A 27,818-nucleotide genomic window follows, 5' to 3' on the forward strand; every position below is an offset into this window, starting at 1 on the left:
AGCTTTCAAAATTAAAGTACACGTGTGCATGCAGAAAACCAACTAAAACCACTTGGTAGATCCACCATGTTAAATACTATAAAATGCAGTATTTCCTGTCTTCTATCTTTTTTCACATGTACTATGCACCATATTGTTTTTCGCCTAATCAGTGGGACCTTTCCTATTCTATATCTGTAGTTACAATGCGGTACTATCATCTCAGACATACAACCTATACTTTTAATTGAGTTCATGTTTTTTGCTTGAGGCCTAATTATTTTTGTTTCCCTTCAGAGATACATTTAATGAAACCTTGGGTAGCCTGGCATTTTTTAGAATTATTTGATTTGCTTGAAAAAATATAAAAATACATATAGAGCCTGCCAGTTTCATGAGACGTATATTTACTGACAACCCCCCAGTGCTGGTCTTTTCAGCCATCCTCTAGCATTTATTAGGAGCCTCCCTCTTATTTATCTTTCAACAGTATGAATTTGTCTTTGCAATGCCCTGAAGAGTGAAATTAGGAAATTTCAAGTTTTTCTTCTTTGTTTACAAAACTTAAAACTTGCCAAGAAAAATTTTTTTCCAAAATTACATTAAACTCTTTGAGGTTACAGAAGCCAAAACAAGGTGAAGCAAATCTGAAAAAACTCTTTGAACAGGCTTCAGGAATGTGGAACCACCACTAGTTTTTCTGGTTTTGAAAAGACAAGTATTGAAATAACTAATGAGTGCTCAATTAATAAAAGTCTGTCACTATTCAACAATCCTGTGAGGTAGGTGCTCTCATTATATCCACTTTACAGACAGGGAAACCTGCTTAGAGAAGTTCTGTAGCTTTTCCAAGGTCACGGCTGGTTCAGTTGACCTCACCCCCAGGGTCCCTAGACGCTGCGGTCAGCATAACGAAGGTAGAGTAATAATAGCGACAGCTTCCGTCCTTTGAATAACAGATTTATTTTAGGAGAAGTAGAATTTCAGTTTTGAAATAATAACTGAATCTTCTAATGTTGAAATTGATGGAAAATAAGTAAACAGGAATAGCAGCATGAGTGAGTCAAATAGTGATTAATACAAAAATCATTCCTATAAAAAATTAGAATAGTGAATGTGGGTCCCCCATCCTACCTCCCACCGCCACTCCCACATGTACATCCCCGTCCCTAGGGTAACAGATTTACCTTCCCTAAATCTGTTAAACAGAATTCAGTGTATGTGGTTGGGCAGTCAGGGTAATTGGGGAGGTTGAAAATGGAGGTTAACCTTAATGCAGCTTGAGGATTCAGCAAGCAATAACTCATGGGAGGATTTATAGTTCTTGTAATGTGTCTGTTTACTGTACCACCAGTGACACCAAAAAGTCATTTCTATTGTTTGAATCTATTCAGTCTGCATCTCAAAAGTACAATTATATGTGTTTGAGAAGTATTTTTAACACTGAGGGTTGTTTGATAGGAGAAACGATTTTTGAGAGAAACAGTGGAATGTCTTACCATAGTGGAGCAATTTTCAAGTACTCTTAATAATAATAAAGTATTAGCACTTGAGCAAGAGTTCAATTTTCCTTTACAAATTAGAAGTGGTTCAAGTTTTGCCCTATAATAATATCATTCTCCTTCACACTCTAATGGGCCTTCCTGAGTGGGGCATGGAGGGCTGGTTTATGTATAGGGAGCTAGGAAGGGCTGCTGTTCCTGTAATCATATGGAATGGCAAAAGACGATTATGCTCGAGAGAGCTTTGTCTGTAGGTGTGAGCTGATGATGGTGATTAACCACTTTGGGTAGTAACTGCTAATCCCATGTGCCTGTAACTTCTTGGTCTCATACCATCCCTCAAGAGTTTTAATATATTAAGCAGTGAAATGAAGAATGGAAAAGTAGAATAAAAAATGAGTAGTTCACGCAGTGTATAAGCATAACTTATTTATCAAAGTGCCATTCCTGCCTTCATTCAGGAAACTTAAAAAATGCTGGGTAGTTTTGAGTTTTGCGTGGTTCACGAATTAAGTTTATGGACCAGTCATAAAATAGATATATAATGAAGTCTCACTGAGTTACACTGACTGATGAGAAGAACTGAAGCCCATCCAAGCTGATTTAAATTTGGAGCTAAAGACTTGGTGCCTGTATAGATATCTATGGATGTGCATTTATGTGTCTATGCACAGGATATGGCTTGTCATATTTGAAATCAAAGTTGTGGTTAGTATTTTACAAAATGAAATCAAATAGCATAAAAAATACTAACATGCATGGAGCACAGTGATAGGTTCCAATGTAAAATGTATTTCTTACTCTAGATTTGTGGTAATACAATTTGAAAGCCATGGCATTGGCCTATATAATTTCTTCTCTAAGAAAGGAAGATTAATCACATGTAAATAAAATAATAGGTTCAGTCTAAAAGAGGAAGAGGAAATTCCAAGAAAGATTCCATCTTAAATGATATTTGTGAGACATTATGATAAGCCGTGGAGAGTAGATAATAAGATTAATAATAACAGCTTTAATAATATTGAAGAGTCGTTGTGTACCAGTCACACTCTATGAGTCACAAATTATGTTTGCATGATTTTAGCTATCGTTATTCTGGATTCTGTATGGAAAATGCTCATTTGAGAGGTTGTATGTCACATAAATCAAAGAGCTGTGACTTTTAATGTTGACTTTGTATGTTGATATGTTGATCCAACTTCTTGGATTCCAATCCCAGTTTGGCCCCTTACAATCAAAGTGACTAGGAGGTGGGGAGGGAAGTGGGTATTTGATGTCTTCATCTGTTTCCTCATCTGCAAAATGGAAATAATAAAAATAGATACCATTAATGGTTGTTGGGAGAATTGCATGAGGTAATGTTTGTGAAGTATGTTTATTTAGCACAGGGACTAGCACACACTCAACTCTCAAAAAATGGTGGCTGCTGTTACTGTTATTTGTTCATGGTCCAGGACCAAATGATGAGAATATATTTATTGCCTCTAAAAATCAGCTCAAGTGGGAAGCAGTTGTGGGTCAACTGATAGAGCATCTGCCTACCATATGGAGGGTGCAGGGTTTGATCCCCAGGTCCTCCTGACCCGTGTGGTGAGCTGGCCCACGTGCAATGCTGCCATGCACAAGGAGTGCCGTGCCACGCAGGGGTGTCCCCTGCATAGGGGAGCCCCATGCACAAGGAGTGCGGCCCACAAGGAGAACCGCCCCGCATGAACAAAACACAGCCTGCCCAAGGAGTGGCAGTGCACACACAGAGAGCTGGTGCAAGATGACGCAACAAAAAAGCGACACAGTTTCCCAGTGCTGCATGAGAAGAATGCAAGCGGACACAGAAGAACACACAGCGAATGGACACAGAAAGCAGACAAAAGTGGGGAAAGGGAGAGAAAAAAAAAAAATCAGCTCAAGTGTTACTACTCTGAAGGAAATCCTGGCTACCTCTGACTTGTTAAACCCTTTAGAGAAGTCTTGCAAGTCATTCAGGTTTAAGAAGTTGCTTCTTTGACTTGAAAAAACAGAAAAAAAATTTCAGAACATACTTAGACTAGGGTTTATTTATTGTACCTTTTTCAAGTCAGAGCTAATAATCCTAGAATGACCCTTGACTGTTTCCTGAATTTGGGTTGACCTATTTGACCTTTGCTGATAGGGGGGTGCACAGGTTTGGGGGGAGGCAAGAGAGGGAAAGTGGGGATTAATACTGGTCTCCATCATCCACTATGGGATGATCAGGGTTCTGTTCTTTTAGACATTATCTATTTTGTGGATGAAAAAATACAAGTCCAGGAATGTTTAGGAACTCATAGACATCACTTGGTGAGAGCAAGCCTGTGAAAATTAAATTCAGGTCCACATGTCTCCACCACTAGATGTCTTTTTCCCTGTGCCTGGATGGCTGCGCTGTAAATGGACTGATTTTAGCATTATGGCCCCAAATATATAAACTGTGCTGAGTTCTTGGCTTATTAAAAAAGCATCTTACTTGACTGTGGTGTATGCACACTGAATGGGTAATCAATCATGGCCTGAGCCATTTTCAGCATTCCAGGTTCATTATTTCACTAGTCCAGACAGAATCCCTTTAGAAGAGGAGCAATTTTTATATTAATTATACCACTTCTTTTAATCTCCAACAACATATACAAAAATAATTAAAAGAGGTAGTTATAATTTAACAAGCACAGGAGGCTTAATTAAGGTGAAAGAATTAACATTTCCTTTGACTACATTCCAGAATCACATTTGCATATACACCCAGTTTAAAGAAAGCCATTTACAAGTCTGAAGAATTAGAAAAACCTATTAACAGGGATGGGGATGAGGCTCAAGCAGTTGGACACCTGCTACCACATGGGAAGTCCCAGGTTCATTTTCCAGGGCCTCCTAAAGAAGACGAGCAAGACAGCGAGCTGGTGCAACCAGCTGACTCAACAAAGAGACACAACAAGGAAACAATGAGAGACAGCAAGCAGGGAGCGGAGGTGGCTCAAGTAATTGAGCCTCCTTCCCACATGGGAGGTCCTGGGTTTGTTTCCCAGTGTCTCCTGAAAAGACGAGCCGACACAGAGAGCATACAATGAACAGACATAGAGCACAAACAACGATGGTGGGGGGGGGAGAAATAAATAAAATAAATCTTAAAAGACTAAAAAATCCTAATTAAGAGACAACTGATTAAATGCAAAAAAAAAAAAAAAAAGAAAAGATAACTGTAGCAGTTTGATGTAGTTAGGAGTTCCAAAAATAGATATTGGATTATGTTTGTAATCTGGTCTATTACTGGGCATGATTGATTTATGATTAGGGCTTTGATTGGGCCACATCATTAGGTCCACATAAAAGGCATGGCAAAGGACAGATTTGAAGCTTTTTGATGCTGGGCATTTTTGATATTGGAGTTTTGATGTTGGAGTTTGATGCTGAAACCTTAAGCTGGAGCCAGGAAAAGAACACAGAGGAATAGAGACTGCTCCTTAGACACGGCAGAAACCCCAGGGAGAGAGACAGAGCCGTTTGCCTGATAGTCTACAGCTGACCTTGTGGAGAGAGGCAAAGCCTAGAGAGTCTCTTGGACTACTGCCGACCTTGTGGAGAAAACAGGAGCTGAGCCCAGAGCGAAGGAAGACCCTGGAAGGGAGGAACCCAGGAAGCCTGAACTCGCAGACGTCAGCAGCTGTCTTGCTCCAACATGTGAAAATAGACTTTAGTGAGGAAAGTAACTTATGCTTTATGGCCTGTAAGCTCCTACCCCAAATAAATACCCTTTATAAAGCCCAACCAATTTCTGGTATTTTGCATCAACACCCCTCTGGCTGTACAATAACCAGATGATTCCCCATCATGCTTCCCATAGCATTTAAAATAGAATCGAATCCCATAATTTCTAGGCAGAAAATAACTTGTCAGAAACACATTTGTAAAGCATTGCACATGTACACATGTTCAGTAATCCTTTGCTGAAAAACACCAGAGTTTATTATCTTTATCCCCCACACACTTGTTTCCTAAGAATGACTAACTTTTGAATGTTTCTGCCCATCTTCAGGGTGCCTCCTGGATATGGAGAGGCATTCTTGTTTGCCTCTTTGCTATTGCAGCACCCTAACCTTGAACTTCTTTGTCCAGGAATTTGCAAAGTTCCAAAAAACCTTCAGTCTCCCTGCCTCATCAAACTGCCATCCCCTCTTTGTTTCTCTGCCAGCCAGTTACTATAGAATTTGCTGCAATAGTTCTCTGTAAGTATTTGGTGCCACTTTATTTCTTAATTTGCAAGGTAAATGTAGGCAGTAGTTAAAAGTATGGTCTTTAGCATCAAACAGACCTGGATTCCAATCACAGTTTGACTTTTTACCAGCCATGTGATTCTCTACATGAGGCTTAACTTCTTTGTAGAAAAGAGGAAGCTGATAACGTACCTCAGCATGGTTGTGAAGATTAGATGAGGTAATGTTCATAAAAGCTTGGCACAGACTTGGCATTTGGCAAGTTCTCAATTTGTGGCAGTTATTATCCCAGGAGCATTTGCATTTTAATGTCAGGAAATGACATTGCCCTTACTCAAGAGATGGCTGTTTCAGAATGGGATTCTGCATGAGAACAAGCAGCTGGTTGCCTTGAAACACGGGGTGCCTAAGACTCACCATGTAAGTAACTGCTTGGTCCTCCTTCAAGGGATGTTTGTGTCCATCCAAGAGGGCAGATCTTTTGGAAAGAAAAACAGCTGGTCACATGGACTCCATTGATAGTTGGCATAGAGTCTTAATTACAGGTGCAGTGCTCTCTAATGCTGTTTGTGGGATGAACCAAATGCACCAAAGGACTCAGTCCTTTTAGGTTGGCTGTAGAACAGCGCTACTCAAAGTGTGGTCTCCAGATGAGCAAATTCTTTGGCTATATCCCAGTAAGATTCTTATTCAGTAAGAATAAGAATGTCTGTGAGTGAGCCCAAACTCTGGCCATTTTACCAGTCTTCCATGTGATCCTGATGCATGCCAACATTTGAGAAACACTCCTATAGAATTTCCACCTAAGCCTATAAGATATGGGAATCCAGAAACATTCATTCTATAGCTTTGGTGGGCGTCCTGTCAGGCCCTGAGACTGTGCATGGCCATGCATTCCTGTGCCCCTCACCCTGGCATTCCAAAGACATGTAGCCTTAGACAGGACCTTGGAAGTTTAACTTCTATGACTAGCAAAAGACATTAACAAAGATCTCAACTTCATTTTTATTTCATTAGACATATTCTCGTTTCTTCTCCCCATGCTTTCATTCTTTTTCGGTCTTTCATGCTAGTTTTGTACTTTAGGGTTGTTCCTTAGTATTGGACTAGTCAGATTAATAAGAACTACTTTCTCATCTCTGGCTGGTATATATTAGAAAAAAACTTGCCATCAAAAATGATTTCATTCTAGCATGCCTTTTTTTTTTTTTTAATATCAAGCCATTTCCTATTCATACCCCCTCTTCTCACTAGTAGATATTAGTATGGTAGAGCTGCTTACAAACCAGAATATAAAACATATAGTTTTTACATTGCCTTATCAATTTTAGGAAGAAAATGTCTATTCAAAATTTAATGTCCATGATTATGTGCTTTATAAAACTTTTAAAGGGTGGTGGTTATTTTTCAGCTGTAGTGGCCATGATGCTAGCACAAGCCAGTCACTCAAAGGACACATTCTGCAATCATAGGAGAGAATCACAGCTCACTACAGTACCCTTTCCTGCTTGCAAATATCAATATTTACAAAATTTGTATTTGAGGAACTTTCTTAATGAAATAAATTAAGGAAGTCTTAACAACAGGTTGCTGAGTTTTTATTTCTATATTAAGAGTCATACAAACTTGAAGCAAACAACACTTATCAAAGGATATATAGCACAGCTTTCAGAAACACGAGGCATGTCTATTAACACTTCACTCATTGGCCTAATATGCATGTGGAGGAACATATTGTGATAAGCTGCTTAGTCTTTTAGAAAACCTTGATGATAATGAAGGGGTTTGTTAGCATCTACAGGTGAATGCTATAGAGACTAGAGATAAAGGGTATAGATGAACACTTACTGTAATAGAGATGTATTAACTGTCCAAGATTAACACTATCCAAGATTTTTCAAATTTGTCTCTTGGAGCAAATCTACCATGAAACCTCCAGTTTTGCAGGTGACACTAACCTCTTCACACAGCAGAATGCTAAGCCAACTTGGAAATTTCAGGAAGGTTTTCAAAGGTATTAGAGTGAGCAGAAAATTCATAAGCAAGTTCCATGCTGCAAATGCAAGGCAATTTACTTAAATAAAAATAATCTGCATTGGAGTCACAGGCTGACAAGGGCCAGAACCATCAACTCCACCATGGAAAGGAGTTTAGGCAGTGATTGAGACAGTAGATGGACACCAGCGGGTAGAGTTTCAGAAGCAAGACCTGGTGCATTTATATGAAGATTATCAAGCCTGACCCAGCTCGTTAAGAAAACCCATTAAAAGGTAGGAAAAAATGACTAAGTAAAAGGGAAGTTGAGCTCCTTGCAGGGAGTACCGGGTTTTCCTGAAATGAGAAAGGACAAGTTGGAACCCTAATGACTCATGAATAAGATTCAAGGATATGTCTGTGCATTCCCAGATGACATGGCAGAAAGCTGAATAAAGGAAACCTGCCCACGGAAAGCCTCCCCAGCCCAGATGCAGAGATGGTTCAGGCTGGAAACAAATTTAGAAACATAGGAAGGTTATAAGCCACACAGTGTTTAAGAGGAACTCCATCTTCAAGGGAAATATCTTTCACCTTTGAGGTGAAGGCAAAGACAGGGAGGTAACCCTCCCGAGGGGCCACTGGAGCAGCCATGCGGCTGGCCCTGCCTGGTAGTCCATTTGTCAGTAAAATGAGAGGATAACTGCAGATGTAGTTCTTTGTGGAACCCCAGTATTTTAAATAGCCTCAAATAGAAAAAATGTGTGTAGTGTGGGAAGCTGGTCAACTGGCTTGTTGGTTTCACAGATTTTTCTCCTCGTCACAGATCTGACTAATAATCGCCTTGGTGGAAACATTTTTACTTCCCTGTTACAGTGACACACATTCTTTCAATATGTGTTCAGTAAGTTTGGCTAAAAATTTCAAAAACGGGCCTAAAGAGCTTGAGAAGATGGTGAACAGGGTTTGCTTGCTCTTCCCACAATCTTTTGTGAAGGCCTCTGCCTTCAGTGGGAACTCCATTCTGGGAGCAGAGCCTGCACAAACATAATGTTATTGGGGTGCTGTGCGTGGAAAAAGAAGTGGATCAGGATTTAGAAAACACTCTTCGGTTCTTCCTGCAGTCCCTGCGGCAAATCAACGAGGATGCCTCCTGGGCCCCTGCAGCGCTGTGCTGGGTTGGGTGCTCAGGGGTGTTTTCCAACCTCGCCCAAGGACTGACTGGATCCCAGGAGTGAAATCTAGTTGGGGGTACAGCACTCATGCTCAAGAAGCTATCAGGGACCCAGGCTGTGTACCATCACCATAGTGTGATGTACTGTCTAGTAGAGGTTTGAGGAAGCAGGAACTTAGAGACGAAAGAAAAAAATGGGACCAGAAGGGCAGGAAAGTTTACACAGAGAAGGGATCACTTGAGAAGGACAAGAGTTGACAAAACATCAGATTATTAAACTGGCAGTATTTATTGATCATTTACTTTGTGCCAGGTATCAGGCTAAGCACTTTAGGTGGAGGGATTCCAGGTAGGGATGGACACAGATGGAGTAGGATATAGGGTTGATTACATAATACTGGAGAGGGAGTGTGCGACATCAGCCTCTTAGTTTTCCTTGTCCTTTATAAAGTAATTTATGGAATGCATCTTAGGTGTATGATGTTAAGCACTGAGAAGGCAGCAGTATTTTAAATCAACAAGTCCCTTGCCTTCATATAACATATAACTAAAAGAAAATGCTGGTGATAAACAAGTAAATAAATAAACAAAATACTTACATATGCTATGATATAAACCAGGTAAGTAACCACCAACCAAAAGTAGCCTGGCCAGTCTGGTTTGTTGTTGTTTGCATAAACAATTTGATTAAAAATAATTGTCTTGTTCACTTATTTATTTCTCTACTTGTTCATATTCTGTTTCCTCCTGGACATCATGAAATCAGGAACCTAGTCTTGTTTACCATTCTTGCTTGAGCATGAGGACATTGCCTGAAACATTCTGGGCACTTGGTAAATATTTGACCAATACATTTGTTGAGTGAGTGGATGAAGGTGATAGAAAGAAACTGAGAGGGGACCTGTTAAGATTAGGGGACCCGTAAAGTAAGTTTTGTATCTGAGATATTGTATTTGCTTTTAAAATCCTTTCCTTTCTAGCTAATACATTTTTTTAGGAGGGAAAATTTTCAGGAGGAGAAGCTGTAGAAAAACAAAACCTCATCATACAGTAAGCTAATGAGATCTAAGATAAGTGTTTGCCTAAATTACCTTGGTTTATTTTATAAAGATTTATTTTTATTTATTTCTCTCCCCATCCCCCCTGCTGTCTGCTGTGTCCATTTGCTGTGTGTTCTTCCATGTCTCTTTTTGTTGTATCATCTTCCTGTGTCAGCTCTGCATGTGCGCAGGGTACACTCCTTGCACGTGGGGCACCCCTACATGGCACAGCACACCTTATGTGCTGCAGCACTGCACGTGGGTCAGCTGACCACAAAGATTAGGAGGCCCTGGGTATTGAACCCTGGACCCTCCATATGGTAGGCGGATGCTCTATCAGTTGAGCCACGTCTGCTTCCCTACCTCTGTTTATTTTTATTTTAAGATATACTTGTTTTCTTCTTTACAGTTGACCTTAAAGCTGTTTTTTAAAAATGTGCTTTTAAAAATTTAAAAACAAAATTGCCAAACTATCCTTTGAAACAGTTATGAAGAATCAGGAAATTAAGTATCTCTAAATTCAGTGGTCTGCTTCCCTCTCCAAAATTTTAAGAGCTTGGCTGGCACACTGAAAGAACAGGTTTGTAGAATGTAAAATTGTCTTCCTTTGCTTTATGTTTTATCTTGTGGCTTTAAATGTTTATTTTAAAATCAGTGAGAAAATTTGAATACCTTTTGAAAAAAATGGGCAAAGACAGAACAGGAAACTGTTGTAATAATTAAATAAAATTTTAAAATAAAGAGAAAGAATGTGAAGAAATACAAAGGGGAAGCAGACTTGGCCCAGTGGTTAGGGCGTCTGCTTACCACCTGGGAGGTCCGCGGTTCAAACCCCGGGCCTCCTTGTCCCGTGTGGAGCTGGCCCATGTGCAGTGCTGATGCACGCAAGGAGTGCGGTGCCGTGCAGGGATGTCCCCCGCGGAGGGGAGTCCCATGCGCAAGGAGTGTGCCCCGTAAGGAGAGCTGCCCAGTGGGAAATAAAGTGCAGCCTGCCCAGGAATGGCGCCGCCCACATGGAGAGCTGACACAACAAAAAGAAACACAGATTCCCGTGCCGCTGACAACAACAGAAACAGACAAAGAAGACGACACAGCAAATAGACACAGAGAGCAGACAACCAGGGCGGGCAAGGGTGGGGGGAGGGAAATAAATAAATAAATCTTTAAAAAAAAAGAATTAACATTCTTTATTAAAAAAAAGAAATACAAAGAGCCAGAAAACATAGGAACTACTGTTTAAATTCTTTAGCAGTCAATGAACTGCAAATTAAAATAATATACTAAATATGGTAAATATTTGTTCAGTACTGCTTGAGGAAACAGGAACTCATACACTGTTACTGTGAGTGCAGCAATTTGACAAATGAATGAAAAGCCTTAAAATTACATTTGCCTTTGTCCTATTAATTCCACTTCTGAGACTGTAGTTTAAGGAAATAATTATGTATGTATGAATATTTGGCCATAAAGGTAAAGATAGCAACATTGGATATCTTCTAAATGACCAACAAAAAGCAAAATAAATTATGACATAAACCTCATATAATAGTATTTGGCTATTAAAAGGAATTTTATATAAGTTTGTTGACATGGAAAGATATTGAAGATGTATTGTTAAAAGAAACAAATTAAAAATAATTGTTACAGTATTGTATTAAAACGTGTACATATATTGGAGAGAAGGAGACAGGCAGAGTCAGGAAAAATGAAGTATATGTAGAAGTCTGTATAGTGGTTGTTTATGGGTGGTAGATTGTGATTGCTTTAAATATTTTTTGCTTGTTCATTGTTTCTTGAATTTTCCTGTGGTGAACACATATGCTTTTTTGTTAAAAGTAAAAAGTGGGTGTACTTTATTTAAAATGTAAAGATATATTGTTTTGTTCTAAAGTTTCCCTGGGAAAACCAATAGACAAGTGGACAATGGGCATGAATAGGCTGGTAACATAAGAGGACATCTGGTTGGCCGAAAAGATGCTTGAACTCACAAGTGGTAGAAGAAATGCAAATTGTAACATCAATAGGATGCCACTTTGTACGCATCTGATTGGCAAAAAGTAGAAATTTGGTGAGGACATGGGGAAATAGGATTCTTTTGGGAGTATAGCTTGGCGTAACCCACTTGGGAGAATGGGTCTGGAGGGTTGTTCTGGAGAGTATCAGGTCTGTCTGCCATCAACTCCAGCTGATGTCCAGCTCCCAGCAATAAGGATGTTATGGCAGTGTGGTCTGTGGTACCAGATGGCTGGAGGCAACTGAAGGGTCCATCTCTGGGGCCAGTGGAAAAGTAAATTGTGACCATGCAGCCATAGTTAGAATAGGCGTACAATCAGCAACATGGTTAGCTCACCAGGTAAAATACAGGATGCCCAGTTAAATTTGAATTTCAGATAAATAATAATTTTCTTAGGATAACTATGTCCCATGCACTATGAAATTCAAAGAAATTCAAGAAAATTCAAATTAAACTGGGTGTACTGTATTTTTTCCTCTCTTTTTCAAAAAGTGTACTCTTTTTTTACTTGCTAAATCGGACAACCTTATCCATAGCACAACACCATTTATGAAAATTTAAGCCATGTGCATGTACATATCAACCCAATATTTCTCATAAAAATACTTACCAGGCACACTGATTGCTGTTGACTTTGTGGGGTGGAAGAATGGGGATAAAATCAATATTACCTAAGTAAAGAAGTAAAACAAGAGGAGGCCTTAACCAGATAGGTGTTGATAGATAGTGCCCATGTGTGATTAACTGAGCTCTGTGTCTATTAATAAATCCAGAAAGAAATTTTTTTTAAGCTTTCCTGTAGACTCCTGGAATTTCTTTACAAAAGTTTGTATGCCATTACCTGGCTATAAACAGAATATTCTCTTCTACAGTAAAAATCCCTATGAAATATTCAGGCATTTCTGGCAAAAATAAAATGTCAGGAAAGCGAGTATTACAGGGAGTGGGTGACAGGGCAAATCAAGAAAGATAAAAAAAAACTTTGACAGTTTTGTAATCCTAGTAAATCAAATGAAATTAATAAACGAATCCGTTAAGACTCTTGTTTTACTCCTTTAATAGATGAGCATGCTTTTATTCTTATACTGTAAATATTAGTAAAAGAGTATATGGAAACACAAATCCTTAACTGTTGCCACAGAAACAGTCAGAAGAATAGGCAGTTTAAATTTACTCATTGGAAAAGACAGTTCAGTATACCTCACCAAGAAGCTTTTACTCTTTTAAACCATTTCTCTTTCTCTCTTTTTTTTTGTTACAGCGGATTATAAGGAAAGTTTTAATACAATTGGAAACATTGAAGAGATTGCATATAATGCTGTCTCCTTCACCTGGGATGTGAATGAAGAGGCAAAGGTAAGTGAAAAAATAACATTGATTCATTGCTCATACATTTAAAATAACTGTCCATTCTCTGCAGATGATTCTTTTATAAAAGCCTCTATAGGTAGGGAAGGATCTGCTAACTTGCCAGGAAAAAAGGAAACAAACCTATTACCCTTCTTTAGAAGTTAGATAAATTAAATTACACATTAAATTGACTTTTCAGGGGTGATGTGTATGGGAGAAAAGGGTGTGGGCTTGCTCCTCTGTGGCCTCTCACAGAATGGGCCAAGAGCATTTTTCTCCCAAGTCCTCCAGACCTCCAAGCTCCACTTAACGCTAGGATGGTGCAAGGCTGGGCCAGAAAAGCTTTTCTAACTGCCCTGCAGATTCCTGCTGCTTTCAGAGGCAGGAAGGGGCTTGGAGCCTTCTAGGCCTATGCTTGGGTGATGGAGGGATGCAGGAAGCAGGACTGCAGATCTCAGAATGAGACTGAGGCACAGCCATAGTAACCTCGAGCCCCGTCTTCCATGTTGGCTGCTTAAGCTCCCCCTCTTGCTCTGGGGTGCCAGCATGTTAGGACATAACAGTGGTAAAATCTCTGGCCGGGTGTGTCCCAAACACCTTTCCACCTTGGCACTGGTTTGGATAAGAAAGTAGCCTCACTGATACCCAAAATTGCCTTCCAGTTATAAGTTTCTTTGATTTCATGAAAACTCTAAACCATTCTGCTATGCTCCCTCTTTTTCCAGTATTCCTTTCCTTCTCCTTGATTCTTATTTTGCACTTAAGGGTAGGTTCCAGATGAAATCTAAGCTTGTTTTCTGCTTCACTTATGTCCCATCTATGAAGGTGTTAGAAGACTTTGTCTTCAAACTAATGAAAAGGTCAATGTAAACAACTCCATTCAATGCTTTATTGTCTTTTGGCAGGGGGAAGGTTGGGTGAGAAAGGAAACTGGTTGGGAGTTTGCAGGCATGGCTTACAAAAGAAGATGAATTGCTCAGTGTCTTATTTCACTCATGTATAAAACAATGTGAATGTAATTGGCTTCAGGCCCATGAAAGGTGACCCAAATGGACAAGCAGCAAGAGAGTGCCAGTGCAGCTGGGAGAATGTTCCAGTGGCTCAGAGCATTGAGGCAAGGAAGTAGGACCTGCCACGAGACAAAGCAGGCCTCACACAAGACCACTGGGAAAGTGTCTCTAGAGCCCACTCCTCCTCCATTTAAATGTCCTAACCCAGGCCCTGTGCTTTCAGCCCTTTATGAATCTCCTCATAAAGCTAACCCCATTCTCCTTACCTCTTCCCATCCCCCTTTGCATGCCCCATCTCACCTTGCTCTGATCTGCGGGTACCTTTCCTAAACTCCTGCCTGACTGCAGGCAGTTCTTTCTTTGTGCCCCATTCTCTCAGAGGTTGGATTACTGGACTAGCTACTTAGGAGGTAGTCTGCTATGGGTACAATAATGGGATGGGACTTGGAATCCTTAGCAAGTCATCTGACCCATCTGTGCCTCAGTTCCTTCTCTAAAAACAAAACAGGGAAGTGGATGTGGCTTAAGTGATTGGGCTCCCGTCTACCATATGGGAGGTCCAGGATTTGATATCCAGGGCCTCCTGGTGAAGGCAAGCTAGCCTACGCAATGAACTGGCCCGAGTGGAGATCTTGCCCATGTGGAGTGCTGGTCTGAGTAGAGTGCTGGCCCACACAGGAGTGCTGGCCCACTCAGCAAGCTGTCACAGCAAGATGATGCAAGAAAAAGAGATGTAGCAGAGAGACAATAAGAGATGCAGCACACCAGGGAGCTGAGGTGGCACAAGAGATTGAGCATCTCTTTCCCACTCTAGAAGGTCCCTGCATTGATTCCTGGTGGTGCCTAAAGAGAAGACAAGCAGGCACAGAAGAATGCACGGTGAATGGATACAGAGCAGATAATGAGGGGTGGGGTGGGGATAAATAAATAAGGTAAATAAATAAATAAATCTGGTGGCGGACTTGGCCCAGTGGTTAGGGCATCTGTCTACCACATGGAAGGTCCACAGTTCAAACCCCGGGCCTCCTTGGCACGTGTGGAACTGGCCCATGCGCAGTGCTAATGTGTGCAGGGAGTGCCGTGCAACGCAGGGGTGTCCCCCGCGTCGGGGAGCCCACATGTAGGGGGTGCGCCCCCTAAGGAGGGCCACCCAGAGCGAAGGAGAGTGCAGCCTGCCCGGGAATGGCTCCGCGTGCACAGAGAGCTGACACAACAAGATGAGGCAACAAAAAAAAGAAGCACAGATTACTGTGCCACTGACAACAACAGAAGCGGACAAAAGGGGACACAGCAGATGGACACAGAACAGACATACAGGTGGGGGCGGGGGAAAGGGGAGAGAAATAAATAAAGAAATAAATAAGTCTTAAAAAAAAACAAACCTTTAAACAGAACAAACAAAAAACAAACCAAAAAAGTCTTTTCCAAAAGTCTCTGCTATAACAAGTTTTGTGTTGGGGCCATGATGTGTAATGTAGATTGCAGGGCTGTGGGGAAGGAGGCAGGTGACAGCAGTGTAGGGACAGCAGTGCCGTGAGAGAGAGGGCTTCCCAGAGCTTGGGAGGACAAAGGGATCATGCAATTGGAAGTGCTTTGTCAACATGAAAACATGCTACATACTGTGAGCTGTAATCATCACCATCATTTTCATTAGCATGCAGTTCAAGGTAATGAGTATTAGTGGGTAAATGTGCAAACTGTTGTGTTTCAATTGGGACCTTTTAAAGAAAATGCATAAACCAGAAGGGGCTTTTAGCCATAAAATTCAGGGTCTGTGGTAGTTACTCTGGGGTTGAGTCGCCCATCAGGCCATGTCTCATTTCTCATATGGCACTCACTCTTCTTGTTTAAATTAATGTATATGTACGTGTGTTGTTCAGGCAGGTAAGCTTAAGTTCTTATATGCTCTGAAAGATAACAGTGGGGTATATTTTGCCTTTGCTTATTGTGGATGGTTTAACATATATTTGTAGTGACTATTTGGTTCTTGTCATTGTATGCAGTCTAGGTTGTTCAATAAGTAATAAAAAAAGAACTATAATTTTCCCCAAACCACTAGAAGGGCTTTTAAAGAAAAAAATTAAATCCATTTCATTGGGGTGACAGAGAGGATTTTTTTTTTTTAATTTGCAAAGCTAAAGACACATTTCTTTTAGAAGTTATTGATTTTATAATAAGCAGATTACAAAAACAAATTCTGTAGTAGTTGAAAAAGAGGCTTTCAACAAAACAGGAAGTAAAGGGCGTCCCTCTCACACTGGAATTGTCTGATTTTCAGGTTGTGGAATTTTTCTCAGGAGCAGTGCGTTTGCTTTTTAATTTCTATTGGTAACATCCCCACAGGCATCTTTTGTAGGCCTCAGGGGTGGGGCCCTATTTAGTGATTTGTGTGGCCAGGGGGCACAATCTCAGACCCACAGAGCATACACATACATGTGTGTCATGCATGTATGTATGTATTTTTTAAATGCCCCAGGTTTTCTTAGAACATGAAAGATTCTGGCAGCCGTGGGTCTGAGTGTCTGCACTTGGCTCTTGTGAGTTGCTGGTTGCTCTCTCTAATGCTTCCTCTAGCTGTCTGTGTCTCAGGACTTTTCCTGCCTGGCCCTGCTGGACACACATTTTCATTCCCAACTGCACCCCCCCCCCCCCCAGACAACTGAACATGCAGTTTAGATCTCCATTGCCACAATGGAGGTGGATGTGGTGGGAGAGCTCAGCCAGGCCTGTGACTGAGAGGAATTGGAGGAGGCACCAGCCGCATTCCGTTTCTTTGGTCAGGCCTTGCAGAGCCACCAAGGCAGCAGGCAGAGTTTGCAGGTCGACTTTTGCCAGCACTGTGGAAGGGAGCTGCTGTAATCCTAATGCCCAGGGTGGTGATAAATCTTTACAGGTGGATTTTATATTTATACAAAATATTAAAAAATGACTTGGATCCGAATGTGAATACATGTCACCAAGTTGGATAAATAAACTTTAGGGTTAAAAATGAGATTTTTAGGGGGAGGACAGGATTTTGTAAACCTTTGCAGTTTCAGAAGACACTCACCACCAGTATGCTTTGAGTCACAGTAGCAGCATTTCAGAACACTGAATGTCTTCCCAAGATGACTGTGCTGAACGACCACATTTATTTGGATATTTAAATTACATTTTATTTCTACCACTCATTTGGTATGAACAGAAGAAAGGAAAGGATGTGAAACCCTAATCACTTAGTTTAATTTAATTATAGGCAAAAATGTGGCCAAGGAAGGTGTTAAAGTTGTTCATTGAAATGAGGTTTGGGCATTAATTCCCGGATTTCAACAGTCTCAAATGTGGCCTGCTTTGGGCAGCACTGTTCCTGAGGTCTGCCCCCCATAACCGGTTTTGCTGGTTGCACCAGAGTGTCTTTCGCACTGTGACACAAGCAGAGCAGAAATAGTCCCCAGCAGGACATTCTTCCCCTCGGGGTCTGTGCAGTCTAGAAGCCCATGTGATGTGTCCCAGGTGCCTGAGAGTGACTCAGGGACATCTGGGTGGGAATTGGTGGGAGTAGCGCACGGGTGATGCAGAAGAAGGACCTGGGGTTCAGAAAACCGGGCACTAGCCCCAGCGCCTCAACAGCTGGCTTTGGCCTCACCTCTCTGGGCTACAGTTTTCTCAGCTGTAAAATGGCGGGTATGGGAGAGCAGAGCTGGCAGATTATGAAGGTCCGCCCATAAAATTCCAGTGGGAGGACTGCAGTGCCACGTTCTCTTACAGGATTCCTGTTTCAAAAGCCATTTGAATTTTTTTCTCCCAGCCCCCCAGCCAAACACTGGTACCTAAAATGTAGATTTGTGGGCCGCTAATCCATGAGATGAGCAATTCCCACGCAAGACCCTATTCAGTTATTGAAGGGTGGTGAGCTCAGATTCCTGGCAGTGAACGCTGTCTTTCTCCTAGCAATGACATCATCTGCAGAGCAGGAAAGCAGCAAACCCTAATTACAGGCTCCCCTTTCTCCCAGATTTCTAAGGAAATTTTTGATGCTGGGCCCCTTAGTTTTGTCCAATGCCATTTTCTCTGTTCACAGTGATTTCAAGATTAAACTAACCTTGGTGTGCCACAAAGACGTCTCTCATAGAACCCAGAGGAGAATAACATGAGCGTTAAGATGCTACTCAGCGCTTTGTGCTAACTTTGAGGAACAAGTTTCCTCTTTGCGTCTTTTCACAGGAACACCAATACCAATTCCTCTATTTCTATGCTTCCCTTTTCCCATGGATTATAAACTACCCAAGATGAAGGAGGCATCTTTCCACGAACTACTTTTTAATCCCTCTGCAGCCAATCCTTTTTGAGGTATCTTCATTCAATGAAATATTTCTTCCTTGCTGCCACCACCAGTAAACAAGCAGACAGAAAAAAATCATCAGTAATCCATCTTTCTGTCTCTATGATTTTAAAAGCATCTTCTGTAATTCAGTAATCTGATATGCTCTGTTCCCTCTGTTATTTCTTTGCTGCTTTCCAGCCTGGCACCCCTGCCTGTGCAGGATGGAGGAAAGTTCACCTCCTGCAGAAGGGGACTTCAGGGCATCATCTAGTCCAGGCCTCTGCTCAGAATATCAGAGGTGAAAGTTCTTTCCTGCATTCCTCTCAATAGGAAGTCATTGCAATTTTAGTAAGGACCTTAGACATAGATAAGTTGTGTGTTATTTCTGCTATCAAACTTTTGTGGTGAGGTTGAGGGTGATCAACAGGTCTGGTGGGACCAGAGGGACCTGGAGATGTTGTGGATAATTGTCCAGTGCATTTCGGAATATGATTCCTCACTATATTAACTTTTTTTATACCAAGCCCTGCAACACTAGGAAAGGGGGAAAGGTGGACTTTGAATCCAGGTCCCTCTTAGTCCTGAGTCCATCCTCTTAACCATGATGCTTCCCGTTCCAAAGAGGGAAATCTGCAGATTTTTCTTTAGACCAACGCATTCTGTGTTTTTCTAAAAAAAATCTAGGGCACAGCCTGTTGAGTCCAGAAAGAAAACAAATGACCTGCTCTATTTCCTTGGGCAAAGCAGTTCATTCACTTCACTCTGCTTTTTCCTACTTCCTCTTGCACACCAAGCAAAGATGGGCCTGCTGGTCCAACACATCTAGCAGTTAGGTTTCTCCCTATTCATGTCTTTTGTTGCCCTAGCACATTACCTGTTCATGTTATGCAAATCACTGACTGGGATGGGTATGAGAGCAAAGACTGTTTGAGATTGCTTGCTCTCATCAACAGAATGTGTATGGAGTAGACTATTTCATTTGCATAATAATGGCCTTGCTCTGTAATGTTGCAACTCAAATATATCAATGTTTTCTTCTTTGTACTTTTATGCATTTATTCTCCATTTTCCCTCTCTCTCTAGCTCCTTTTCTTGATCCTGAATTTCATTTGTCAGTCATTTACATTCTCTGTTGTTTTTTTTTTTCTGTTATGGATAGTAAAGACTCTTGCTTTTTTTTTTTCTTCCCCAAAATCATGCAAGAATCATAGATTAAAAAGATAAAAGGAAATCCAAAGTAGGAATGAGAATTATTATCAGAGAAGGTGATGGTTCCACAAGGTCCATAGTAAAACTATCTAATATATATGAACAACTTTACTAAATCACAATAAATGAAACCCCACGTTTACCAAGCTGGTAAATCAGAAGTGAATATTTACACATAAGCATTGTTCATTTTATATATGGTGTATTAGTCAGCTGAAGGGGTGCTGATTCAAAATACCAGAAGCCTGTTGGCTTTTATAAAAGGTATTTATTTGGGGTAGGAGCTTACAGATACCAGGCCGAAAAGCCTAAGTTACTCCCCTCACCAAAGTCTCTTTTCACGTGTTGGAGCAAGATGGCTGCCGATGTCTGTGAGGGTTCAGGCTTCCTGGGTTCCTCTCTTCCTGGGTCTTACTTCTCTCTGGGCTCAGGGTTACTTTCGTTGCAGGGCTTGCTTCTTTCCGGGCTCAGGGTTCCTCTCTTCCTGGGACTTGCTTCTCTTTCCTCTGCGTGCTTACTTCCTGAGGCTCCAGTTTAAGACTTCAGCATCAAACTCCAACATCAAAACTCCAGCATCAAAAAGGTCCAACTCTGTCCTTTGCCATGCCTTTTATCTGTGAGTCCCCACCCACCAAGGGACGGGGACTCAACACCCTACTGACATGGCTCAATCAAAGCCCTAATCATAATTTAATCATGCCCAGGTTCAGACCAGTTTACAAACATAATCCAATATCTATTTTTGGAATTTATAAACCATCTCAAATTGCTATAGATGAATTCCTCTAAATCTGTGTCTCTGGATGCTTTAAGTGAATTGAATATACAAAAGAGTTTACATGTCATTTTTGAAACTGTAGGGAAATGCGGGGGCAGGGGTGGGGTTATGTTGGTATTTCCTCTGAGCCCTATTTCCCTTAATGTTTTTGATTCATTTATTGCTTTGTATCTGAGTTTGCATTAATGCTAAGGATATATCATCATCTGAGAACTAAACCCAGTGCACCATATGGAAATATGGGTGTGCTAAGCTGAGTCAGCAGGTAAAGACTGAAAATAAAAGTGAAAGTTGAGAGTAAAAGGTTCTTGTTTATATTTGTAAATCTATCCTTAAGGAAGAAAATTAAGTTCATTTATGGCCCTAGCACTGACCTGCAGCCACCCTGGTCATAAGGCTCCACTTGATATGGCCTCTGTCATGGTGAATGCCACTGACTTACCATGTCATGAGATACAACTAGAGCTGTCACATGAGGTGACTTAAGTTTTTACTATAAAATCCAGTTCTCTTCCTTTTCTTATTATATGGGTCAGCTCTTTCTCCTCCCAATGCTGTCAGTTTGAAGATGCAACTAGTGGACAGTAAGCCAAACCTATTGTTCCATCGGCTGCTAGTGGACAGGAAAACTGCCTTTCTGTCCTCATTATCTCAATTTTAATAGCTTAAAAGGCAGGGTGGTGAAATGGCAGTGCTTTGACTGCAGCCTATGATAAGAAAGTAAATTGAAGAAAATATAGGACTGCTAACTGTCTTGTACACTGCAAGTTATTCAGTCTCTTGGTGGTAGAAGATAAGGTTTTGTTAATAAAAGGGCTGGCTTGAAATTCAGTACTACGTCATGGTGGAGCCATGAAGTTGTCCCCAGTGTGTTATTTCTCACTCCCTCTCCCCCCACCCAGCACTGCTTTTTGGTCTAAAATGTTTGATAAATTTGTATTGGGTCCCCACTGTATGCTGAACTTAGAACTTTAGAAGATTCAAGTTTTGGGAGTCTTGGTGACTCATGCCTCTCTAGGGGATATTTCTAAATGAATAGCATTCTCTTTCTGCCAAACTCCAGGGCTGGACACCGAGGATAATAAGATATGTAAATATTGATTTTCAGGATAAAAAGGAAAACCAAAGGGGTGAACAAAGGAGCCAAGCTCTTAAGTTCCTCGTAGGTTCTTGACTTTTCTCCTTTCATCCTGGAATAGGCTGTTGCCCTTGGCGAGAGGTTCTCCTTCCACTTACAAGATGGTCTAGGATGATAGAGTTGATAGGTATGACTGATTTTAAAAGGTTACCCCCAAACTTTTCTGCTGAAGTTGGGTTCGATTTTAAACAGGTCACCTTATGGAAAGGTGCGGAATATATTAGGAATCTCCATGATCTCAAAGTAAATTGGGAATGGGGGTGAGAACTCCTGGGAGGGGTCTTGAAAGGTCAAGATATACACTGAATCAGGGCAAATGGCATTTTTATGTGTTTGCTAGGGCGTGGTGTGGGCGAAGAAACCTTTAAAAGGGAAAGGTAAATATTTGCTGGAGACTTTGGTATTGAACTTAAACAAAGCCATGCCTTTGTTCCAGTTTTATAAGGTAATGGATGGCAGGGAAAGCTATAAACTGAAGTTAATTCACATGTAGAAGGAATACTCTTTCAAATCCATCTCACTGAAGATACCTTTTGTTATAATGTGTCCATGGTTTCTGACCTAAATTCTGCTTAAGGATCTGTAAGTAACACATATCAACAGAAAATTAGAATACAGACTTGGATTTCACAGAATGATGGGGTGTGTGTGTGTGTGCGCGCACACACACAATTGCCAATATTTGTTCAGTGATTACCATACATCAGGTACTCTTCTGGACACTTTCTATACATTATGCAATATTCTTATTGTTTATTGTTAAGTGGATACTAGTTTTCATTTAACGCATGAGGAATCCTAAATCCAGAGAGGTTAGCTTGCTTCCCTGAGGTTGCACAACTAATGCAAGGCAGAGCTGTGATTGCAGCCCCAGATTATTTGATTCTGAAGCATGTGCTCTTTCCATACTGCCTTTTTTGAGTTAGTTAGGAGGATCTAGTAGTCGCATCTTCTACAGTATCTCTGTCCTGGGGGACAATCACTGCTTCCAAGCAGCATGCTTGCTGCATAGCATGCACTATGCCAGGCAGTAGGGAAAAATAGATTAGACAGGCCATAGCCCCTGCTCTCTGAGAACTTTTTGGCTAGGCAGGGAACTGAGGCATGGATGTAAGTATAACTGTAATATGAGCTAGAAAGTGACAAGGACTCCAATGAAGATAAAGATGGAAGTAAAGTGAGAAGTGGATTTGACTCAACAGATATAGTGTCTACCTACCACATGGGAGGTCCAGGGTTCAAACTCAGGGCCTCCTGACCTGTGTGATGAGCTGGCCCATGCACAGTGCTGATGTGCACAAGGAGTGCCGTGCCATGCAGGGGTGTCCCCCACATAGGGGAGCCCCATGTGCAAGGATTGCGCCCCGTAAGGAGAGCCACCCAGTGCGAAATAAGTGCAGCCTGCCCAGGAGTGGCACCGCACACATGGAGAGCTGATGCAGCAAGATGATGCAACAAAAAAGAGAGACATAGATTCCTGGTGCTGCTAACAAGAATACAAGCGGACACAGAAGAATGCATGGCGAATGGACACAGAGAGCAGACAACTGGGGGGCGGGGGGGGGGGGGCGGGGTGGGGAAGGGGAGAGAAATAAATAAAAAAGAAATCTTAAAAAAAAAAAGAGTAGTAAAGTGTTAGGAGAATTCTGGAGAGAGAGGTGACTTTTTTAATTAAGAAAAATTTCCCCAGCTTTTTATTAGGAGAAGTTTCAAATGAAATTTTGAAAGAACAATACAGTTAAAACCATGTACCCTTTAACTATGTTAACTTGTTAGTATATAGCCACATTTGCTTTATGTTCTCTCTCTTTCCATACACACACTCTTACACATGCCTGCACACATATATGTGCACACTTGCGCATGCATACACTTGCACACACACTTGTTTTGCATGTAAACTGCAGACATCATTCTAAATCCTTCAGCAAGTGGTGGAAATTCCCTTTCTGTAAGATCAGGGAAGACTTGAGGAACAATCTGGCACATGAGCTTCCTCTCAAGGGGCGGGTAGGATTTAGGCATGTGGAAGTTGGCATGCCCAGCATGCCAGACGGGCATACTGGGTGGGTGTTCAAATGTGCAGGGACTGGAAAGGACAAGAAGAGCAGGGAACTCTGGAATGCTGGAGAGAGGTTATTAATAGAATCATTTGTAAAGAGAGGGTGATAGAAATCATGAGAATGGATGAGCTTTCTATGGAGACAATGTGCAGGGTGGGCAGAGGGAGTAAGGGACAGGACTTTAACTCTCTCCATTTAGAGGCAGAGGAAGAAGAGCCAGAGAAGGAAGGAGCCAGGATGAAGAGTGTAGACAGGAAGGGGTGGTGAGGGACAGGAGTGAAAGGAGGAGCTGGCCAGTGAGGTCGGAATGCTCTAGGCAGTGGCTTCTAAAACTGTGGGCCTGCGAAGGAGCATCAGCACCACCTTGGGAACTTATTAGAAATGCCAATTCTTGGACCCCATCCCAGGCCTGCTGAATCAGAGGCTTTGGGCTTGGGGCCCAGTTGTCTCCGTGATTCTGATGCACACTGAACCAGAGCACTCCTCCTTATAAAGATGCTGTTGAGAAGACTGACTTTGAAGTACTCAATTTCAGTAGAATGGCGAAGTCAGGAGTCAGATTAAAAATAGTTAATTTATATGTGCACAAAAAACATGTAGAAAGATATTCTTTGCAGCAGTGTTTATAAGATGAAAAGACTGGAAGTAACCTAATTGTTACTTCCATCTTCCATGGCTGTCTGATTGATAAATGGATATACACACACAGACACCTATATTAAGAGAGAAAATGCGAGTGCAATAAATTCAAATTTTATTAAGAGGTCAAGGAAGTAGTCTATGACTGTAGTACTGGGATTTGCTCCAGGCGCATCATTATTTTGAGCTTCTTAGTATGCTTCAGAGAAAGCTCTACCTTCCTCTCACAAAATTTGACTTGTGAGTTGTGTCCACGTACTCTCTGCATCTGAAGCTCTGAGCTTCCAGGCTACTCCTCCTTGCAGCCCCCTACACTCTTCCTCTCTCATTGTGCTCACACCTCCTCTTGGACAAGCACCTCTGCTTGGCCCTGCTGTTGACTATCTGTGCTCCTACCCCAACCTCCTTTCCCTGCCAGCCTTCCCAGCTGAGATGCTCCGCTCTATTTTCACATCCTCTTTCACGTTCCCACAGCAGCCTAGCCTCCTTTCCTTTTCTCCTCTAGTCTGACCTCAGGAAGGGACGCAGTGCCTCCTTCCTGGTGGCCTTTTCTCAGTCCTCGTTTTCCTTGTCCTCTCTGTAACTTTCACAGCGGCCACACGTTCTAACTGCCCTTGGCCTCAGTGATCCACACTCAACCTCATCAAGTATTCAATATTCCATCACAGTGATGCAGCTGTCCTGATTTGCCACTTCCTCACCAACCCCCACCCGTTTTTAGGCTTTTTCTGCACCTCTCTAACACAAACCCTCCTCTCCCATTGGGCTGGTCTCCCCATTTTCCAATTTGGAGTGCGTGTTCTCCTTCATCCCTCCTCCTCCTAACTCAAGACTCCTGTTATCCTGACAACTTTAGCTATGCAGGTCAATCTCGGCTTCTAGCATGTTCTGACCACTAAACAAGGGCATGGATGGGGGGAGTGGAATGTGTATTTTTAAAAGTAGTTTATGTTCTTTTAATTTATTTGACAAATATTTGTTGAGTTTATGGGGCTGGCATTGGGAGCAGAGTAAACCTGAGCGAGGGGGGGCCTTCCTGTCAAGAGGCTTACAAAGCCTTGCAGAGCAGACCCACAATTAAGCAGTAAACAAATAAACAATAAGATGCATTCCAGTACTAAGTGCTATGAAGAAAAGAGAAAAGAGCAAATGTGATAGTTTGCCTAGGGCGTGGGATGAAGTAGAGGAAGAAGGTAACGCTAGAGAGGGTGGTCAAGGCAGGTATTTCTGCGGAGTTGACACTGGACTGACATCTGAAAGTGATTATCAGTGGGAACCGCACAGGAGGCAGAGGGTGCAGCACAGAGCAAAGGCTCTGAAGTGGGAACAAGCTTGGCATGTTCTGGAAACAAAAAACTGAGCTAAAAGAATACGTGAAACTATGATAGAGTATATGTGTAAATCAAATGTGCATATGTATGCCTAATACCCCACAGTATCTTTAGGGGAAAGGGAAGAAATATAATCATTCCCTAAAAGTGCTACATAAATGGACGTTTCAGAAAATTGAGTAGTTTCTTAAATCCTTGACTAAACAGCACACTCCCTGGGTGGAGAGAGTATCATTCTCGTATCCCCAGCCCCTAGCATAATGCTAGGCACAGAGAGAAGATACTTGATAAAATATTTGATGAATAAGTGCATGGAAGAAATGAATAAATTCCCAGGATTGAGATTCACCTACTTTTAGTCTGTCTTTCATCTCAATTTGGCAGTGCATCTGCACCCAAATATGATCATATCAAAATGAAAGAAAAATGATGAAATGTAAGAAAACAGTCTGTAAGGACTCTAATTATTGCAAGAACCAAGAAGAGAACAGCATAGGGAAATTGGCAAGAGCAAACTTATGTATTTATATATATTTTGTATGAAAAGAGAATGTGTTCCAGAGTTAAAATTATTATTTCTAGATGATACTTTGTTCTTATACCATAATTTGGAGGCTAATGCACATGTAATTTCTTGGGAAAGAGGCCTTTATAGTCTCAAGCTATCCGGAAAAAAGTCACTTTCTCAGCCTTTAATCAGAGGGAACTTCTTAAAAGTGCAAATACAATGGTTAAAAGAGGAAAATAAATACGTTACATCAAATCATGGAAGTTATGATTTTCTAAATCCCAAATTGCTTTCTAAATCAAATGGTAAGTTGTCAGAAAAAATGTTATGAGTTAACAGAGTCAAGTTACTCTAGCAATACCAGTGATCTCTGTACTATGTGCATACTGCAAAAATGAGAGGTATTCTGACCTTGGCATAGTTACTTGTCTTGTGTAAGAACCACAAAATGGGAATTATTCATATTTAATAAATGACTTTATTAAAATTGTCAAATGTCAGGAGACTGCCATTAATTTCTTGAAAAGGTACGTTTCACCTCTTGATACATTTAGAAACAGTCCTTCTAACTGAATTAATATTTGAAACAAGTTTGTATGTTATCTGCCTGAAAACACCTGACTTAATATTTTTCTAAAAAATAAGTGTGTACTATCAGAATTATATGGAAAAAAGTAACTGAGGTTTTGAAAATATCATACAGACATGTAATATTCGTAGCTCAGTGGTGACAGAGCAATTGTACATGGCATTTAGGCTCTCTTTATGTACTCAGGCTCCTACTGAAGTTAAAAAGAACTTTCTGTGCTTGACATTTGGTTGAACATTTGGTGAGGAAGTTCAGACTTTTTCCCTAAGCCACTCTAATTCACTACAAACAAGTGCTTTGTAGATACACTTCCAAGAAATTCACCCTCACATTTGCTTGCTGTGCATGGAACTGAGACATGGTTGGGTTTGCAAGATGAAACAATTTAAAGTTTATCAGTTTCCAGGCGAAGGTTTTCCTTAATGTCCTTCCATACTTTCCCAACCCTCTTAACTGCAGTTAAAGTTCAACCACTTGTGTTTTGAGTGCAGCACAGCGAGACTATGACTGATACCATCGGGCACTGAAACTGTGCTTTGCTGCTGGGTCAGGCAGCCCGGTAGGAGGAAAGTAGTGCCAACCCTCTTGTAAAGTCCCTGCCTGTTATGATAACTCTGGGAGCTGTCAGCACCATGTAAAAGAGAAGGCAGCTTCTCATGTTGTTTGCTTCTTATGGAATATGAAATCAAAGGGTACTTATTGGATCTTCTACAGAGGACTCTTTCTATTAAGAGGCACTTGTCTAAATGTCTCCTGATGGAGTCTAGAGTGTAGTACCTTCATTTGACCCTTAGTGACCATCTCTACTGGGTGACTTGTTTTTATAGTTCCTCCAAGGAGAATTTAGTCTGTTTATTATAGTATATTGCCAGTAAGCATCTGTTATTTGAATGGTTTGGTCTTACTTAAGTGGCCCTGTAAATATACACAGTCTATCACTCCAGCTCTTGTAGTTGAGACTGGGAGCTGACAAGGCCACAATTAATACTGCTTC

At 41.3% G+C, this 27,818-nt stretch overlaps 1 protein-coding gene across 10 annotated transcripts in view; it reads left to right on the plus strand.

Annotated features, from left to right (window-relative positions):
* GRHL2 (grainyhead like transcription factor 2) overlaps positions 1 to 27,818 on the plus strand; it is a 162,651-nt gene that overhangs the window by 83,599 nt on the left and 51,234 nt on the right. For all 10 annotated transcript variants that reach the window (XM_004476413.5, XM_004476414.5, XM_023584067.3 and 7 more), the window contains one exon: positions 13,168 to 13,262. In XM_004476413.5, the coding sequence (XP_004476470.1) occupies positions 13,168 to 13,262 (95 nt within the window). The remainder of the gene's footprint in view (positions 1 to 13,167; positions 13,263 to 27,818) is intronic.

Source organism: Dasypus novemcinctus, chromosome 14 (assembly GCF_030445035.2).
Source record: "Dasypus novemcinctus isolate mDasNov1 chromosome 14, mDasNov1.1.hap2, whole genome shotgun sequence".
NCBI classification, from domain to species: Eukaryota; Metazoa; Chordata; class Mammalia; order Cingulata; family Dasypodidae; genus Dasypus; species Dasypus novemcinctus.